Below are 20,436 nucleotides of genomic sequence, written 5' to 3'. Positions count from 1 at the left end.
ATTTTCACCACACAGCATTAACAGTGAGAACTGTCTTTTCGGCAAAAGAACCCTCTGACGTATATACCTGGGTCTAGTAAGTGAATGAAGGGCTACAGATAAAATTTCCAAAAAGTCACTCTCACTGAGATTCACAGGAATCTGCAATCATGGGGGCTTTTATATAGAGGATGGAGAGGTCTCCTTCAGAGGGAGTGAAGCCATGACTATGTGTGGTAGGCTGAAGATTCACACCGGAATCTTTACAACCTGTGCTGCCTGCAGGCACCTTGATTTTACTTATTTATTTCTTTAAAATTTATTTTTTACTGGAGTATAGTTGATTTACAGGGTTGTATCAGTTTCTGGTGTACAGCAAAGTGATTCAGTCATATATATATAAAACTTTTCAGGTTTTTTTCCCTTATAAGTTATTACAAGATATTGAATATCGTTCCCTGTGCTATATGGTAGGTCTTTGTTTTTTTTTTTTTATCTGTTTTATGTATATAGTAGTGTGTATGTTAATCCCAGACTCCTAATTTATCCCCCTCCCCACCCCTTTCCACTTTGGTAACCACAGTTTGTTTTCTATGGCGGGCACCTTGATTTTAGCCTGGTGAGACCCATGTTGCACTTCTGACCTATAAAAATGCGAGATAATAAATTTATTTTCTTTTAGGTCATGAAATTTGTGATAATTTATTGTGGCAGCAATGGACAACTAATCCAATAAAGATTTGGGGAAAATGTGGCAGCGAGGTAAATTGTGAACCTGTGGTGGGTAATCTGTAGGGGCTTAAAGTCTAGAAAAGGCTCAGTTGAAGACTGAGGATTATTAACACATTTATTTAACAAATGTAACTTGACGACCACATGCCAGGTAGCAGGGATACACTGATCAACAAAATAGTGCTGATAATGTAGAGTAACTTCTGTCCAGTACCCATCAGCTGCAGAGAATATCAGTTAATATCAAAACTGAGCAGGGGTGGAAATATCTCTTTCCTGGAGATGGAATCCACAGCATGATAAAAATACCACTAAAGTTCATCTAGCCTCATTCCTCCCAATCCTTGTTCCACAGACAATCTTTATGTACTAAGTTACGCTTTCTAGAGACCTGGAACGTAGGATTGGTTCTGGCTCCCTCATCACACATCACATTGACAGGGTGGGAGTGGGGGCACACATGCCCTTTAGTCGTTAAGACTTGGCCTTTAGTCCCTTTGCCGTCCTGCGTGGTGCAGTCACTGTGAATTGATTCTCCAGACCGAGTCGCCCTGCAGAGTGGATCCAATAAAGCGATGTACCTATGGCTCTGACAATTGCCCTTGAAGCAACCAAGTTGGGTGTGGCCTCCATAGTCACCTATTATGATCCTGACCCTGGGGTGCCCTGGAAAGGGGAGCTCAGGGTTGTACATGGTTCCTGTCCCTCAGGGGCAATTGGGCTGGAAAATAAGTTAGAGGGTAGAGGATGGGGTGGAGATTGGGTCCAGGAGCCAAACCTCTCCCAGCAGCACAAACTTTCTGATGAATTATATAAATTACTTCACTTGGCCCTGCCTCAGTTTACACACTTGCAAAACGAGGTGATATAATAGCGTTGTTGTGAGGATTTAATGAGTGACATTCATTTAAAGCATTGAGCACAACACCCAGTACATTTTAAGTCACCTGTAAATGTTGTTAGTTATTATTATTTGGATCCCAGCTGTCATTCACTAGCTGAGTGACCTTTGGAAAGTGAATTCACTTTTCTGCACCCCAGTTTCTTTCTCCATATGAAAGAGACAAGAAAGTGGTATCTAGTCAACTGTCCCTATGGAATAAATACTTGTATTAATATTAGTGGAATGCTTCACACAGTGTGTGCCTTTAGGATTTTATGGTTGTGATTTGTTGCTGTGAAGGAAGAGGCTAGGTAGGGGCAAGCAAGGATGTTACTTCAGCCTGAGGTTCCCCATTCTCATCAGCTGAGCCCACCGCCACTGTGTTCTCCAGGGAAAGGTCAGGCACTAGGTCAGGAACAATGGAACTCCCCTCTCCTGTCAGTGCTGGGCAGATCGTCAAGGCTGTGGGCTCCAATGTCAAAATCCTGAAAACAGGCCACAGAGGCCCGGAGAAGAAGGTGTGTGGAAAGGTGTAGATATGAGATCCATCCATGGCGTTGTAGAAGGAGACCTCACCAGTCTCATAGTCCAGGAAAACCCCTACTCTTTGAGGAGGGTTGGCAACTGTCAGTTTGGTCCGGGGGTCAGAGAGAGCCCGATATTTACTCCCATCAGTCAGCCCCACGGTCCAGAAGCCATTCTCGGGTGTCATTTTCACCCAACACTTTCTCTCCACGTTCTCCTGGCACACCCCGACATGCCACTCTTTCCTGTCCCCAACCTCCACCTCCCAGTAATGTCTCCCTGATGTGAAGCTCTTGCAGCCAAGCACACAGTAATGCCAATCAAATCTCTCAGGGTTGTCTGGCAGATTCTGTCGTTCATCTGCCCGCTGCAGGCTCCTCTGGTCATCAGAAACAAGGAGGATGGGGTTTGCTGTGTTTGGATCCAAAATCACATCCGCTGCAGAAAGTTTGGGGATGGGGTCAGCCATGGTTCCTAGATCTCAGAGCTTCAGCCTGCAAGGTCTGGGACTGGTTGAGGAAGCCCAAGTCCAGGACCGGGTGTCCCCAGCCTGCCCTGAATGTGACCCTCTCAGCAATATCAAAAGCCCCAGGGCTCTTGTGTTCAGTGGGAAAGAGGAGGGTGATGACAGTCAGGATCTGCTTAACTGATAACTGGAACTGGCTCCTTCTTTCTACCTTTTTCTGGTTTCCCTCCCCAAAATGACTCTGCCCACCAGTGCTTCACAGGCACGTAGGTTTACATTTGAGTCCTTGCTCTGCCACTCATGAGATGAATGTCTTTTCTTTTTCTCTTTTCCCATAGACCCAAGCTATATAATATCTTTGAGCCTCAACTTTCTTATCTGAAAAATGGGGATACAAGTACTAATCTTTAGGGTAGGAAGACAGCACATGTTGTGTATTTGACTCAGGGCCGGGCGCGGAGGAAGTGCCTGATGCTATAGTGCTACCGTGCCTCTTCTGTGCTAGTGGCCATGCTGGGGGCTCTATGTGCTCTCAGACCCACTCTCCATCTTTCTCCACCCTCTTCTGGGCCCTGGGAATCTGTCCTCTATGGACAGCATCACTGGGCTCCTTTGCCTCTGGTCACCTGTTGGGTTTGGCCAATGGGAGGTACTAGCTGAAGACTGGAAGGAGAAAGAAGAAAAGCACAGCATATATTTCCCCCACTTCCTCCCTGTGAGCATCAGATGGTGATGCTCTAACAAAGGCCTGACTTTTCTCAGGCAGCCCTCTCCTGAATAGAGCCTCTTTTTCCTTCTTCTGCAGCCACAGGAAATAACCACCCCTGTGAGGAGCAGCAGACAGACAGGCAGGGTCCCCACGAAGAGCTACAGTTTCCTCTGGGCTGCACCCTCTCCTTATCTGCTCTTCAAGCTTGCAGGGGGTGACAGGTCCCCACTGTCGCGAGCCCTGGGGGACTGCACATTCCTTTGTTGATTTCCCTTTATTCTCTCTCTTGCCTTTGTGAATAGTTCCTTCTTTAAACCCTCTTCAACCACCCATTTTGAATATATCATCTCTTTCTTGCTGGTTTTTTGACCAACGCATCTTCATTAGCTCATTTAATTTTTACCTCAACTCTCACATAATAGAAATTAGAATCATGATCTAGAAATGAGGAGGCTGAAGCTCAGAAACATCAAGTAACTTGAGGACACAGGGGCAGGAGGCAGCATACAGAGCTTGGGAAAGGAAAAGATCCTTGAGCATTGCTGTCTCTCTTTGGTCATGTCACATCCCCACTCCCTCTGCGGCGTTAGTTCACTTCACCTGTCCTTCCCCTCAGTTCTATCCCTGACACCTCTTCCTTCCCATAAAGATCTGGGGAAGCCCAGGAGAGCAATTCTCCCTGGTTCTCTCAGCTCTCATCCCTGGAGATGGGGACAGCTTTGAGACTGAGACCTCAAGCTTCCTACTAGGAACTCTCCCAGTCATGGGGACTTGTCATCCCAGAATCTCAAGACTTGGAGAAAAAAAGGGAATCAGATCCCTTGGGTTGTTGTCCTAGAGGACATACAGCGATCCACTTACCAGGTTGGAAGAGGGCCTTCTTCCACTCTGAAAAAAAGGAGACACAATAAGGAAAGGTCATTAATTCTGTCTTACCCCCACCCATCTCCTTACCAAGCCTTTTCTGTCTCCCTTCTTTCAGTCTCTTCAAATGTCCAACAGCTCAGGCACAAAACCTCTCAAAAATGGTAGACTTCCTTTGCTCCATCAGGCTGGGGCTGTGGTGACATGGCCAGGCTAGGTTAGTCTGGGCGTGTGTGTGTGCCAGCAGGGTCTGGGGTGGCTGCAAGTCAGATGCCGTAACTGAAAATCCTCTCTGAGGCTCCAGAAAAGCCGGGAGGTTATCCCCCACAGAAAATGAGCCCCTGGGCTAGATCTGAGTACTCCTACTGGGAACGTCAACGGGTCACACAGAAGGAAAAGGTTTAAACACTTAGTACACATGTGCCAGGAAACTCAGAGGCCATCCGGTCACTCACCAGCATAGGCCTGAGACTTCTCCCCACCTACAATAAAAGAAAGGTAGATATGTCAACTGAACTCCATCGTTTTTGAGTCATTCCCTTTCTCTTCCTTTTACACCCATCTAATCCTTCTCTCTGACCACTGTAGCCTTCCTGCCTCCTCCCTGCTCAACTCTCTCCTCCGCTCTCTTCCTTAGTATCAAGTCTGGAACATCATTTGCCACAGGCGCTGTGGCAGTGCTGGGCGCAGGGCTCAGTGTGTGTACATGGGCATGTATACGTGTCCTAGAGCCCATCTCTCTCCATCTGTGTTATTTCCTGCCTACTTCTGAAAAGAATCGGGCAACTCAAGGAGGAAATTCGAGATACTATCTTTTAAAACATTTATAGTAAATCTATGATAACTGAGCCACTGTGGCCACTGCACTTCTTAAGAGATACTTTTCTCTATCTTTCTCTGATTTTCTCATTCTTTTAAATCTTACATTCTTTTCTTCTCAGCACACTGCCGATTATGTAAAGCAACTAGTGAGGTTCCTGGTACAGGGAAGGCATGTCCTATAAGAAGTTCCTTCCCCTTCCTCCCCCTTTCCTTTAAGTGCGCCCTGGGATATTTCAAGGTGCATTACTGGGCTGAAAAGTGTGGACACCTCTCATGGAGGCAGACTGAAGACCTCTTTCTCCAGAAAAAAAAAAGAAAAAAGAAAAAAGAAAAACCATGATTTCCACCCCCACCCCCGGAGCTTTCCCCCAATCAGCCACGCATATTTCTTTCCTAAGGGAAAGGGATCCAGAACATTCCTCAGCCCAGGGCAGAGTTAGGCACCGAGGAAAGGGGCTGAAAAATATTAGGGCAGAGACAGTCTTAGATACAAATTCAGAGAAAATGTCAGAGCCACTCACGAGCCATGTACTGGATCTTTCTCCACTCTGCAATGGAAGAAAGGTGATGAGTCAGTAAGACGCTCAAGCTGGGATGGGAAGACATGTGTGGGTCCCTGGGGGAATCAGAACTTACTGAGTTCATACTGGAGTGTCTCTGGAAAATAAGCAGGAAAAAAAAAAGTACTGTTATGGGGATGGAGGGAGGAGGACCTCTGGAAAATAAACCTTGAAAATGACCCAGTGTCAGGATGGGTGCGTGGGGTGGGGATGAGGCGAGGTCTTCCAGCTCCCTCCTGTAAACGCGGGCCTTAGATGCCCACTGGGGGTCAGATACCTTTTATTCTTTGTTCCTGCTCCTTTTCAGTCTGGGCTATTTCCTTTTCCTCTTTTGCTCTTTCTTTCTCCAAGAATAGAGCCTCTTTTTCCTTCTTCTGCAGCCACAGGAAATAACCAGCCCCTGTGAGTAGCAGCAGACAGACAGGCAGGGTCCCGGCGAAGACAGCAACCCAGCGCTGGGCGCTCCTGAAGAAGGGGTCTGCAACGAGATCCAGCCTTAGCCTCTCATCCCCAGGGCAGGGATCCTGGTCTTTATCTCCTGATGTTAAATGATCTCTCTCTTCCTAAAGTCTCAGAGAACTGTAAGAAAGACTTCAGGAAGGGCTTGTAGTTACAGTCATAACAAAATACTATTACTTGTCTTGAAAGGTCTGCCTCTACCACGTGACTGTGTTACTTGAGCTTCAGAAACACTTTTTCTCTAATTAAAATTTACAATAGGTTACATTCACATGGTTCAGATGTGAAGTAAAAAATATATAACATCATCCAAGTTTCTCATCCACTCACTCTGCCCCTCTTATTTAATTAGATTCTCATTAGTCAGCTTAATCTGGTGGTTAAGAATGTGTGCTTCTGAGCTGAGGGGACTGGGTTCAAATTCTGACTCCTCCACTTGACAGGCAGTGTGCCCTTGGACTAATTACTTAATCATTCTGTTTCTGGTGTCCTAATCTATAAAATGGGGGTAATAATAGTACCTAACTCATGGGGATAAAGTATTAAATTAGTGCTTATAAAAGTGATACAGGAGAACTGGGGCACGAGAGGATGGCTGTGTTCCACCCAAGTCTCAGTTGAGTCCCTGGGACACGCCCCACCAAGTGAGGGTCATTGGCTTTACACAGGGAAGAATTCAAGAGCAAGCCATAGTAGAGTGAAGGTAGATTTATTCAGAGAGATACGTACTCTGTAGACAGAGTGCCGGCCATCTCAAAAGGCAAGAGAAAGGCCACAAGGTGAAGGGTTGTTAGTTTTCATGAGTTTGGTAACTTCATATGCTAACAAATGGGAGTATTATTCCAACTACTTTGGGAGAATGGGCTGGGATTCCCAGGAATTGAGCCACCGCCCACTTTTTGACCTTTTATGGTCAGCCTCGGAACTGTCATGGTGCCTGTGGGAGTGCCATTTACCATGCTAATATATTACAATGAGCATATAATGAAGGTCAAGGTCTACTGGAAGTCAAATCTTCTGTCATCTTGGGCCTTAAGGTCTACTGGGAGTTGAATCTTCCACTATAGTGGTGCTAATTGTTGTCTCATTCTTTTAATGGTTGTGCCCTGCCCTCTTCCCTACTGTCTCAAAAGGGCCTAGCACAGTGAGTGCTATGCAAGTGTATATTAAATTTAAAAATATAAATATATTCTTTTGTTTGTTTGTTTATGCCAAAGATAGCATTCTATACGAATTGCTCTGCATCTTGCTTATTCTGTTTACATTGTATCTTGGAAATCTTTCCACATTAGTACAGAGAGAATGGCTGTGTTTCCTTTCACAACTGGGCAATATTCCATTGCACAAAAGTTCCCCATTAGTGGACATTTGCATAGTTGCTAACTTTTTGCTCTTATAATTAATGCTGTAAGAAATAACCTTTTACCTGGGTCATTTCCTACACATGCAAACGTATCTGTCAGATAAATTCCTAGAAGTGGGATTTTGGATCGATAAATAGGTAGTTTGGAGACTTGCCCCCAATAGCAGTTGTACCGATTCATAACAAAAATATATCAAATTTCATGTACCAAAAAATATCTAAGAGTGACTGTCTCTCCACAATCCTACCATCAGAATGTTTTACCAACCAGCACGGTTTTGTTTTATTTCGTTTTATTGTCAATCTCACAAGTAGAAAATGTTTTAATATACATTTCTCTATTAAGTGAGATTGGACAACCTTTGGTGTATTTTCCTTTTCTGTGAACTAGTAATTCATATCTTTTTCTTTTCTTCCCCTACTGGTTTGTTTTATATTTTAAGGAGATTAGCCCTTTCCCTAAACTATGAGTTGTACATATTTTTTGCCCCATTTTGTCATTTGTCTTTGCTTAAGGACATGATCTTTACTATTTACCCCCATTTCCATTGCCTGTCCCGGTTTCTGGTACACAGGAAATGCTCACAAATACTTATGACAGCTTTATGAGAAAAAGAAACATCCCTGGAGCAAGAAGAAGGCTGTGGAACCCTGCTCAATGCCTTGTTTTCACTGACAAGTCAGCACAGAGAATCACACCTCCTTCTTTCTTTTTAAAATTTGTTTTTATTTTACTGTATTTATTTTTATACTTTTATTCATATGGCTACACTAAATTTCAATCGGTTAATGTTTAAATTGTCATTTTTCCTAATTGTCTGTAGATTAGATTTTACATTTGTCTTCTGTAAGGCACATTTGATGGCATTTTTAAAAACTTGACATGTAATTGACATACGATAATATATTAGTTCCAGGTGTACACATCTTTCTTCTTCCAATATTAAGCACAGCTAAGCACAGTATACCTGAGGCTAAGCACAATACTGACCTGCAATGGAAATCCGGGCTGTCTTTTCCTGGTTGAGGAGGGGATTTTTAACGATACAGGACACCTCTTCCCCAGCACTGTCCTTCACGATTAGAGATGATGTGACTGTATACAGGCCCACTCCATCTGCAGCCAGAGGTGCTGCCACAGCTGGCATGTTCTGTCCCTTGACATCTCTCCACTGTATCTGGGGCTGGGGATACCAGCCAGAGGACGTGCACCCCAGGTGGATCCCTCCGTCCTTATGGCCCTTCATTTCAATATGAAGATCAGAACCCAGTGCTGTAGAAGGAATACATGAGCCTCAATCCTTGGGAGCCTCCTATATCAGAGAGGGTCTCAACAGGAATCAGATGGCACACTCACATTAGGTAATTAAAGTAGGGTTTCATTAAGAAGCTATTCACGGTGGGGAGGGTATAGCTCAGTAGTTAAGTGCGAGTCTAACATGCAGAAGGTCTTGGGTTCAATCCTCAGTACCTCCAGTAAAATAAATAAATAAACTTAATTCCTAGGCGCCCCCCCCCCGAAAAAAAAGCTGTTCACAAAAGTGCAGATATGATGAGGGGAACAGAGCAAAGCCCCAGGGCCAGGAACACTGTTAGCACCCATCCCTAAACCCAAAGGGAGGTGGGGAGAAAGCCAACTTAAAGACCTAAAAGGAGAGAGTCATGTATGAGAGGATCTTCATAAGAGCTGTGATCTTTGGGAAGGGCATGCAGCCAGCTAGAGGTGGTCCTGCAGGGAGAAAACCAGGAGATTAAGTACCCAGACCTCTCTCTCCTCCCTCCCTTCCACCCACCTTATGCTATGATTCTCTATTGACCAAACCCAGCCAGAACCAACCGGGCAAGAGAGTGCCCTGAGAAAGAGAAATGCAATGCTTGACATTGGACATGGACCTGGTCTTGGTGTTCTTCTGTGGAACCCAAGCAATTTCATGGAACATCAACATCAGATGGGGGCACTTTGTCACCACATCAGGTCAAGACAAAAACAAGACCAACAGTAATTGTGTTTGAACGTAGAGAAAAACGCAAACACTGTTCAAAGCACAACCATGACCAAATATCCCCCTGTCCTGGCTGTGAGTGACGCTGCTCCTTTACCAATCCCTGCTTTAGCCTTACTCTAACCTTCCTCCTGGATAAGGTTTATGAAGATACCCACCCACAGAATTACATCCTCCCCCACCTCCCTGATAGCATCCAATCTAGAGCAAAGCCCGCTTCCATAAACTTTGCCCCAAATCCCCTAACAGAAGCCCAAAGCCTGTACCAAGTCTCTCTGACAGCCTCTTCCTGAGACCCTCACGTTCCCACTTGGCATGTGCTTTCTCCCTCCTGCAACAAGGATTAAAGCCAACTGGTACAACTGCAGGTGTGTACCTGGGGGCCTTTGGTTGGAGAACAGTGGTAGCACAGATGTTGTCCCTATGGGTCAGTCTCCCCAGCATGCACCTGGAGGGACCCCAGAAGCCATGTGAAATGCAGTTGAACCCAAACAACCACACACCATCTCCAAGGAAGTATTTCCTTATCCTTCCCATCCCTGATGTTCTACTTCCCTGCTTAGACCCTGGCAGCCAGTGGGAGGGAGACATTGATATTATAGGATGCAAAAGGGAATCTTCCTGGAGGAAGACCTGCATCTTTCACAAGGGCCTCAGAGAAGCAAAGTTAGAAGACAGTGGAGGCAGTTCCCAGTGATCAGCCAGGAATGCTGAGAGGTGGATTTGGAACGTGAACTCTGCCTCTGTCCCCGGATCCCATGGAGGAACAAGCTCAGAACAAAACCTGGAGGCTCACCCGCAACCTTGAGCTCCACCAAGGCTTTTTCGTAGAAGTTGCCATCTTGGAAATAACACAGGTAGTTTCCACTGTCAGAGGCTCTGACGTTGCGAATTCGGAGAGCAACCTTCCCTGCAGTGATGTCATCTCTTAAAATTTCAGTTCTCCCTCGATACTCTGCAATCTGTCTGTCTTCTACTTCCTTCCCACCTGCGTACATGAAAACTACCTGCCTGAGGCTGGACTGCACCCACTTCAGTTCCATGGTCTCCGCGCTCATCTCTGGGGACAGGTGACAGGGCAGCTCAGCGTCTTCACCCACTATGGCCAGGACGGGCCCAGGGGGTCCAATCACAGCAAACTGAGCTGGTCAGCAGAAGGGGGAAATTCCATTAGAGGGAGTTGGGGCCATGATGGTAAGGGGTGTCTCAGGCAGAAAACCCTAGAGAGGAACAGGATCCTGACAGAAGGACATCTGTCTTAATGGCATGTGAACCTTCAGTTTACGCTGGGACTTCCTGGAATGAGGAGTCTAAGGTTCTGACTGGGCGCTAACAGGTAATTGTCTACTTCAGATCCATAAAAGTAGAATCGTTCCCTACCTGAGCAAGGGGTAAGCAGCTCGACCAAGACGAGGCAGACAAGGAGGTGGAGCCGAGGGGAGTCTAGGGACCTGGCCGTTTTCATCTGTGATGCAAACAGAGAGACACCAGAAGGAGTCAGGGAGAAACGACGACCTGAAAAAGATGGAGAATTCAGCGTGGAAATCTCCATCTCCCCAGGGCAGTCTAAGGGGCAAACACACCATCACTAGTGTGATGACCCAAGACCCTTTTCTGCCAAAATGTCTGCTTGGAAGTCTCTTCACCTTTGAGTTCCAACATGGAAAAATCTCCCATAAAAATATGTATGTTTAGTGTACAGACAGTAATCCTAACCCACCAGGAAAATCTTTAGCTCTACTACATTAATATGTTCAGAATCCTTTCACTTGCTCACACTTCCCCAGCTACGCCAGGTCCAAGCCTTCACCATCACACTGATTAATACAAGACCCTCTTCTCTGGGTCCCTGATTCTGCTTGTGTCCCCAGTAGTCTCAGCACAACATCCAGAACATTCCTTGAGTCCCATCTGGTCACTTTTCTACTTGGCACCTTCCAGTGGCTCCCGTTTCACTCAGAGTAGAAGCTGAAGTCCTTCCAATGGCTGGCGTGACCCTCCAGGACCTGCAGTCCTCACTTCATCTCCCCTGCTCTCCCTGTCTCTGCTCCGGCCAAACTGCCCTTCTTCCTGGTCCCTGAACACAGCAGGACAGAGGACCTCTACAAAGGATATTGATCTATTTTGTTTCCTGATGTATAAGAAGCTTGTAGAACAACGTGCAGTTAACATGGAGCCCTTAGTAAATATTTGTTGAATGAGTGAATGGTTACATATTAACCCATCAATACTCACTAGCATTTTATTTCAGTTTAGATCATCAGATGAATTGGTTGTCATCCAATAAGAGATGGGGTGGAGACTTTATAAAGATAAGAATTTTTCTCCATAATGACAGTGCCCTTTGGTCTGGCTTAGAGAGCAGAGCCTGGCCTCCTGTGCTCCCACTGGGACTTGCCTATATTAATGTGTTAATTTCTATTTTTCAATAAAATGGTTTCAAGGGACAAGCCTGTCCTGGATATGTAAGTATAAGAGTTGCAACTTGATGTGCCTTGGTGCACTCTTTTCACAATTGTTCTTTGGGGGAGAAACATCCCTGGAAAGGAAATGAACCATGTGCTTACTAAGGCTCCTTGGCAGATGGCCTCTGGGCTCATCAGCAATGGATAATTTCCCTGTCATGGTCTTTGCACTAGTAGAGAAGTGCCTTTTAGTGGAAGAGATGCTAATACTTGCACGGAAGGGGCAAATATGTTAACCTAGAAGCACACAGCAGCCAATCACAGCTCATGCCTCTATGAAGTGCTAAGGTGCTCCCAGCTCAGAGGCAGGGCGCCTGTAACTCCCCAGTCCTGGCCCAGTGCTTCCAAGTGGATCTTGGCTCAAAAAAATCACCTCCATCAAATTTTAGGCATGGTCTGTGGCATCACTGCCTATCTATATTTTGTTTTGTGGCTTTTTTTTGAGGTGGGGTAGCTAGGTTTATTTATTTATGATGGAGGTAAAGGGATGTGAACCCAGGACCTTGTGCATGTTAAGCATGCACTCTAATCACTGAGCTACACACCTCCTCGCACTGTGATAAAGGAAGTGTGGGGCCCTTGCCAGCAAGCCAGGCTTGATTCTAGCTGGAGTTCTAGCTTGGCTTCCTTCCCAACCACCCCAGAGTTAGTTGTGTCCCTAAATAGTGGAGAGCCCTAGAGTAGGATAGATAACTCCAGACCTGGCCCTCTCCCTTCTCTCAGCATGTATTTCCTCCTTCCCAAAGATGCCAGATGGAATGGCTTGTTGACGACTGACTCAAGGTTGTGCCCAGCTGAGAAGCAACACTGCTGTCTCCTCTAGGCCCCAACCTATGGCCATCACAAGTTCAAATCACTCTCCCATCAGACTCTGGTCAAGATCTAAGCAGACTCCCTGGTGGAGGCTCTGAAGTCATCAGAGGCTGAACCTACCACTCCTTAATCCCAAGGCTAGTGAATGGGAGAGTTAGGAAGAAGATCTGGTCTCACCCATGTGTTTTCATTCATATTCATTCAACAGATGTTGCCTGAGCACTCACTATGTGCTAGGCCCACTACGTGTTAGGTGTTGGAAATAAAAAGGGTGTGGGAAGTAAGTAATGGCACTACGATTCACAAGCTGTGTGATCTCAGTCATGTGACAAAATGTATTTGCACTTCAGTTCCTTAAAAAAATTATGAAATAGGAACTTGAGAATATGCATTATTGGCTCAGCAATTTCACTTTGAGAAATCCAGCAAAGCACTTGCAAGGATCTAGAGAGAAGCATGTGTAAGGAAGGCACTGCAGCATTATTTTTAAAAGTGAAAAAATGATGAACAACCTAACGAGCCACTTTAACCACTAACAGGGAACTGGTTAGTTAAAGGCATGTCTGTATGAAGGAAGGCAATGTGGCAACTGAGTGATTTATAGTTGCAAACCCAGAATCAAGACATAATAAGTAAACAGAAAGCACATTGCAGAGTCTACTAAAAAACAAAAAGCAAAGCTTAAACAAAAACAAACACAAAAACAAAGCTAATCATTTGTATATATATTTTATATAATTGCCTGAAAGGAGATCTGAAGGGATACGTGCTAAACTGAGAGCTGGAGATTAAGCGAAAGACGCTTTTGCCCTTTGACCTCTATACTTGGAAAATTATTTGGATGTTTTACGTTTTACACATTTTCAGGTTTTACTTAGCAATGAAAAATTGTTACAATAATTATGATGACTGCAATATATTAGTTGTTCAGAAAATCCCAACTCCTATAAATCAACTATACACTAGTAAAAACAAATATTAAAAAGAATACCAACTCCTCACACCAATTCCCCCAAAGCAAACTAGCACGAGGCCCTCATTCATACCACCAGCTGCTGTGGCGCCTGTCCCCGGCAGGCCTGCCAGGTGTGGTGGGGTGAGCTGAGGAGGAGCCGCGAGCAGAAATCGGGGAATTCTTTGGAGCCCTGCCTGAAATCTGGACAAACTCTCAGGTAAAATATTGCCTTTCACCATCTCCTCTGCTCTTCAAAACTGCTCTCTGTGCTGCTACAGAGAAGACAGTATTATTGTTATTATATATATGTAACAATTTCAACACTGTCCTCCGGGTGAGGAATATATTTCCACTAATGTTTCACTAATAATATCTATTATTCTTTGTTCCTGAATAGAGACAATTTCAAAATGGAGAAGAATATGAAGGAATAAAATTTAAATAATCTGTGATGGTAATCATATACTTTACTTCATGGCAATATAAATATTTTGAGGAGTATTTTGGCCATAGATATATACCAAATGCCAGAAAAAATGTTTTATCTTTTAACCCAGAAATTCCACTTGTAGAAATTCATCTTAAAGAAAAAAATTCCGGTATTAACACAAACATTTATGCCTCTGTTAAACATTTGTGTTTGTGTTAAGACTGTTCACCACAGTAAGATCTACAATAGCAAAAAGTAGATATAGTTTAAATCTCCAAATGGAATCCAGTTTTGTTACAATTAGAAATAAAAACTCTTTATTAAAAATATGATTCCTAATGACTATATGAAAATCCCTTTTGTGATTGGACAATGAGTTTGTATCTATTCTCCAACTGTTGTATATGTAGGTTGGTTCAGATTTTTTTTTAATTACAGATAATTCTGTAATGAACATCTTTACATATAAATGTTTAAGGCACATCTCTTTAGAATATCTTAGAACACATTCCCAGGGATGACTAGGAGAGATAAGAGTCCTTGGCTCCTTTCTGACCACAATAAGTTCCTAAGAACATGCAGTTGACATATTTTCTCATTCAAGTTGTCTCCCTCCAACAAATTTTCAAATTCAGGTCTTTAGCCTTTACATTGCTCTCCCACCTCCACCCGCTTACCAACCCTGCCCACCACAGGCACAAGCTCCAATCCCTTTCTCTGGGCAAGGACCTTCCTGTAGGTCTACTCTCAGCTTTTCAGCCTCTCTTCCTCCAGGGCCAGTGGCCTTGGCTTTTACCAATTTTCCCCCGCTTACCTCTTGGCAATTCCGTCTGAAAGTTACAGCCCACAGAATGAAGACAATCAATTGTTTTCCATTAGTGATAAGAGTCTCTGATCTGGAAAAAAAAACAAACAAAGATGCCTGCTCACTCTGGGAAACAGTGAGTCATTCTGTAGCAGAGTTAGTTTTTTGTATTGGCTCAGAGGGGTGTTACTCATCAGTTGCTGGGCAGAAACCAGTGGGGAAGTTTAAAATGAAAACTGAAACTGTATTGGATTGTATACGAAGAAGAAAAATTCCAGCCTTAATTCTCACACTGTTTGTGTCACTCTGTGTTTCCCTAATTGAATCATTCATGTACATGTATGTGCATCATCAGTATTTCTTTATATATACCTGTTTTATGTCTTCTAGATGAAAATAGATTTATTTTATATCATAATAGATTTACTGTGTAGAGAAATAAAAGATTTTAATGAGGGAAGAGAGGAAGTCATGCATTAAGTAAAATGTTTCTGTGACTGTTTACTGACATCTGTTTGCATGTAGATGGGCACATGACAGAGCCAACTGAAAGTATGAACAGAAAGAAAAACAGACTCGCTTCACCTTTTTTGAGCACCTCTGAAATTCAGGTCTCAGATCCACTACCGAATAATTGGAATTATCAGGTTTCCCAAGGCAGTGCTGTCAGTGACTGGTGGGCGTGTTCTACATTTTTCAGAAAATTCTTATTTGGAACATTACTGAGAAGCCACATTCACCCTCTGAGACTTATTTGTGCTACATTTGTATTTCACATGTATTTCTTTCTACCTTGCCAGCAGGATCATGTCTTCTCCAAAGTTTGACTCTGGAGAGTCTGTGAACACTGTTTCTGTGAGGGGTCTTTGGAACAAAGTGGTCCTACCTGTGGCTTAGAGCCTCCCAAGACAATTTATTTGCCTCTCAAGGCAGTGATTAAAGCTCCTAGGACTTTGATATGACTAGGCTGATGGAATTTAATTGTATTACAACTGTTTGAATTTAGGCTCTGTGATAGAGGTGCCTGCTGTGCAAGTTCTATTTCCTGCTCTTTTTTTTTTTTTTTTAATGTACAAAGAGCTATCATTCTCTCTGAGATAAGGTAGATGTCCCGGATGGCCCATTCAAGGAGATTCACTTAGTCCACTTAATGAAGCTGATGTAACTTGCATCCTGATGAAACACTGGCGAACACAGTATTTCTGGCTCAGACTGTGTGGGGTTGACCAGATGCAGCAGGACAGCCCTGGCCAGATTTTCTCTGGTGGCTCCAGTAGAGCTGGGAGTGTCCCATCTTACTTTCTCAGATGCAATGAGGCAAAAATTCCCTGTTTCTTAGTAATCACATCCCCCTTATAAAGAAGAGTGGCCAAGGAACTAAGTTTGAGCCAGTGATTTGTAGGCAGAAGCTGTTGGGTTGTGTTTCTCAAGAGAGGTCCGCATTCTTCTACATTCTCCTTCCTCTTGCGCAGAATGTGGTCTTTGTGGCTGGAGGGCAGTGACCAACTTGTGACCATGAGGCAACCTTAGATGGAAACTACACCCAGAGATGAAGGACAGCAGGACGCCGGAGCATGGACGCATATCTGAGCTGCCAGACCCTCTCTGGACAGCTGCCCTTCTGAATTCACATTACATAGAAGGAAAATAACCCCCTGGGTTTTTTTTTTTTTTGAGCCCAAGGTACTCTTGCTCTCTTTTATCACGAGCAAAATACAATTCATCCATCCCCAGCCCCAACTGTCAACACTTTATCTTGAAGATTTTCAAACAGATAGCTAATTTTTCAGTGAACACCTAATACACCTACTGTCTAGATTCTGCAGTGAACATTTTACTATACTTGCTATATTATAATCTATCATTCTGTTCATACCCCATCCATCCCTCTTTATTATTTACTCCAGCATTTATTATTTATTTATTTGGCGACTTCCAAAGTAAGTTGCAGACATTAGTACCCTTTTCCCTGGAGACTTCAGCATACCTATCAAGTAGAAGAACACACTTCTGAAATGCTTGAGACACCATAAAAGTAGGAGTTCCTTTCAGTGATATGTTCTGAAATGTTCTAACTGTTCTAAATGATCAGTGGGTTATTTTTATCTGAGTATCCCTAGCTCCTGAATGCCTAGCCATCCCTATCTTTGGTACCTGGCCCCAGGTACCTAGCCACTCCTAGTAAGAGTCAGGACTACCTCCAATAGGCTGTGTAAACAGGCGAGCTCCAGGACTGCCTCTCAGGAACAGCCTGAGGCAGGGACAAGCACTCAGGTCCCTTGTGTCCCTTCTCTGATATCTCCTCAAAGAAATGCTCCCTTTTCTGCTGATACTGCAAGACAGGACTTGATGTTCTGGAGGACCTGTAGGATGTAGGTCCCCACAAATCACTTGAAGAATGGCAGGCATAAAATCACATATAATAGAAGCTGAGGAAAGGCATGGGCTTGAGTTCAGAAATAAAATAAAATAGGGAGTGGTCATTACATCATAGAGGGGTGAGAAAGTAAGACATGGCTCAGAAAGTAAAAATCAGCCCTCCCAGTTATCAGGCTGGGATAACAGACATGCTTGATAAATAAAGCCAACTCCATAGTTAACAGGAAATAGTATTTCTCCCGCGGTCATGCTGCAGCTGCAAAGGGGCAAAACAAAAGCTTCCTGCTTTCTGACTCACTGGGAAATTTTGCTTTTAAAATTCACAATCTATGGGAGAAAATATTTGCAAATGATGCGACTGACAAGGGCTTAACTTCTAGAATATACAAGCAGCTCATACAACTCAAGAACAAAAAAAACCAATAAAAAATGGGCAGAAGACCTAAACAGACACTTCTCCAGTGAAGACAAACCAATGGCCAATAGGCACATGAAAAGATGCTCAATATCGCTAATTATTAGAGAAATGCAAATCAAAACTGCAATGAGTTATCATCTCACACCGGTCAGAATGTCCATCATTAAAAAGTCCACAAATGATAAACTCTGGAGAGGGTGTGGAGAAAAGGGAACCCTCCTACACTGTTGTTGGGAATGTAGTTTGGTGCAGCCACTGAGAAAAGCATTATGGAGATTCCTTAAAAAACTACAGGTGGGTTTACCATATGATCCAGCAATCCCACTCTTGGACATATATCTGGAGAAAACTCTAACTTGAAAAGATACATGCACCCCAATGTTCATAGCAGCACATTTACTATAGCCAAGACATGGAAGCAACCTAAATGTCCATTGACAGATGACTGGATAAAGAAGGCGTGGTGTATATACATAAAATGGAATACTATTCAGCCATAAAAGAGAATGAAATAATCACATTTACAGCAACATGGATGGACCTAGAGATTATCATACTAAGTGAAGTCAGTCAGACAGAAAAAGGCAAATATCACATGATATTACTTAAATCTGGAATCTAAAAAAATGAGACAAATGAACTTATTTACAAAACACAAACAGACTCAGACACAGAAAACAAATTTATGGTTACCAAAGGGGAAAGGCAGAGGAGGGATAAATTAGGAGTTTGGGATTAGCAGATACAAACTACAATATATAAAATAGATAAACAACGAGGTCCTATTATATAGCACAGGGAACTATGTTTAATACTTTGTAATAACCTATAATGAAAAAGAATATGTATATATATGTATAACTGAGTCACTAGGCTATACACCAGGAACTAATGCAACATCATAAATCAACTATACTTCAAAAAATAAATCAATTTAAAAAATAAAATAAAATTCACAGTCTATCAAAAGCTTTGCTACTGGAAATCATATCAATAAGAATGAAATAGTCCCCTCTTTCCTAGAGATCCAAGCTACTTCGACACAGAGAAGCAGCCTTGATTTCCAGCCTAGATGCTGAGCTTCAGAGAAGGGGTTTCTAGGCACAATATTTTGTATCTCTTAAGTTTATGGCATCCAAAGAAATAGGCTCCATGTCTACTTCTCATCTCATCACATGAAGCCCCGGGAGAGAAATGTATATGAAATGAAGCCGGAAAAATTAATTGATTCAACACACTTTTATTGAGAACCTGACATCTAGTAGGTATCAGGCACTGAAGATAAAACTGGTGAGCAGAGGTAGCATTATGGAGTGGTTAAACCATAGACTCGGAAGCCAGGTTGCCTGCGTGAACTATACTAGCTGTGTGATCTTGGACCAATTACTTAACCTCTCTGTGCCTTAGATTTCCGATCTGTAAAATAAGGGTGATAATAGCACCTGTCTTTTGGGTTGTTGTCGTGAGGATGAAATGAGATAATTCAGGCAATTTTCTTACAACGGTGCTTCATACAGGTGAAGACATAAAAATGTATGTGCAGTAAAAGGTAGATTTGGTCCTCCTTAGAATTGATAGATTGGACCGTCCTTTGAGGAGTGTGAGATGCCTGGGTTTGATGCCGAAGAAATGCAAAACTGAAGGGTGGGCTTCTAATCAACTTTAGGCGATTAGCCTGATAGATACCGATAACAAGATGTGTACAGAAACTCCTTTTGTAAAAAATAGGTAGACATGTACATAATAATAATTCAAGTTCCTTTTGTACAATTGCACTTTCAAGGACTTATCCTAATGACAAGTACAATTTGGAAATTTATTCTGTGATAGTGACCAGAGATATGCAAGACGATTTACATACAAAGAAGTTTATAGTAGCATTATTTGTAACAGGGAAGAAAGAAACCCATCCTGATTATAAATAACATTAGATTAGTAGTTAAGATTTGGTGTTAAGTAAAAGAAGCACGTCATAGGACAATATATATAATCTGATTTTCATTAGAAAAACTGTGTGTGTATTTGTATAAGCACAGAAAAAAGTAAAGAATATGCGCTTAACTGTTGATGAAGTAAAATAATTTAAAGGTCAGATAATATTTAGGGAAAAGAGCAGTAAACAAATACACAAACTGGAAAAGAAATCTTGAAAAATCTGGGATGAAAAAAATGTCATTGAAAGGGCGATTGCGATTGCCCTTATAAGGAATGATTGTCTTCTTAGAGGTGGTATGATTGGCATTAGCTGTCAGAATGTTGAAGGCGGCATCAAGTCCCAGACCAGCAGGGTGACTTGGAGAAGTGACTTTTCTCTGTGCACTTTATTTAGTCTCTCCCACAGTTATTTGTGAGTCAAAATGAAATAAAGTCCATGTATGAAAAGACTGTGGAAACAGCCAAGCCCCCATTCAGATGCAGCTTCCTGCTATCATGCAGGCATTAATGACAAACACTGCTTGTGGGCACTGGTTTTTCTTTTCCTTCTTTTCCTTTCTTTTCTTTTCCACGGGAGCTCAATTTCATAGGTCACTCTTCACCCTGCTAGTCTTTCTATCAGTATCTCGTCTCTGCTTTCTTTGGGGTTTCTTTTTCTCATTCCAGCTGGGATGGCAACAGCAGACAGGCTCTCTTGACAAGATTCTGTAGGGTCACATTGCCTTTCTTGGTCCTCTGCGCCACTTAGCCCTGGAGAATTATAAACTGTCCCCAGCCTTTATCTGCAGCAAAGATCAGAGGGGCTCAGCCTTCACTACTGGCTTGGCTGGAGCCCTGGGCCCTTGTCCTCAGAAGCAGCTCCTCCACCCCA

The 20,436-nt window shown here is 43.3% G+C and overlaps 1 protein-coding gene across 9 annotated transcripts in view; it reads right to left on the bottom strand.

The window, feature by feature from the left end:
* Window positions 1–812: 812 nt before the first annotated feature.
* LOC105089188 (butyrophilin subfamily 3 member A1) overlaps window positions 813–20,436 on the bottom strand; it is a 42,099-nt gene continuing 22,475 nt past the window's right edge. For 7 of the 9 annotated variants that reach the window (XM_064475996.1, XM_064475999.1, XM_064475995.1 and 4 more), the window contains 10 exons: window positions 14,843–14,924; window positions 10,746–10,830; window positions 10,162–10,509; window positions 8,354–8,635; window positions 5,818–6,018; window positions 5,617–5,637; window positions 5,502–5,528; window positions 4,614–4,640; window positions 4,156–4,182; window positions 813–2,557 (listed from right to left, as the gene is read on the bottom strand). In XM_064475996.1, the coding sequence (XP_064332066.1) occupies window positions 1,902–2,557; window positions 4,156–4,182; window positions 4,614–4,640; window positions 5,502–5,528; window positions 5,617–5,637; window positions 5,818–6,018; window positions 8,354–8,635; window positions 10,162–10,509; window positions 10,746–10,830; window positions 14,843–14,924 (1,756 nt within the window). In that variant the 3' untranslated portion in view covers window positions 813–1,901. Of the gene's footprint in view, window positions 2,558–4,155; window positions 4,183–4,613; window positions 4,641–5,501; window positions 5,529–5,616; window positions 5,638–5,817; window positions 6,019–8,353; window positions 8,636–10,161; window positions 10,510–10,745; window positions 10,881–14,842; window positions 14,995–20,436 lie in introns of those variants that run through there. The other 2 variants (XM_031435430.2, XM_064476000.1) reach the window with 2 other exon arrangements.

This window comes from Camelus dromedarius, chromosome 19 (assembly GCF_036321535.1).
Source record: "Camelus dromedarius isolate mCamDro1 chromosome 19, mCamDro1.pat, whole genome shotgun sequence".
Lineage (NCBI taxonomy): Eukaryota > Metazoa > Chordata > Mammalia > Artiodactyla > Camelidae > Camelus > Camelus dromedarius.
This window is presented reverse-complemented; position numbering and strand designations above follow the sequence as displayed.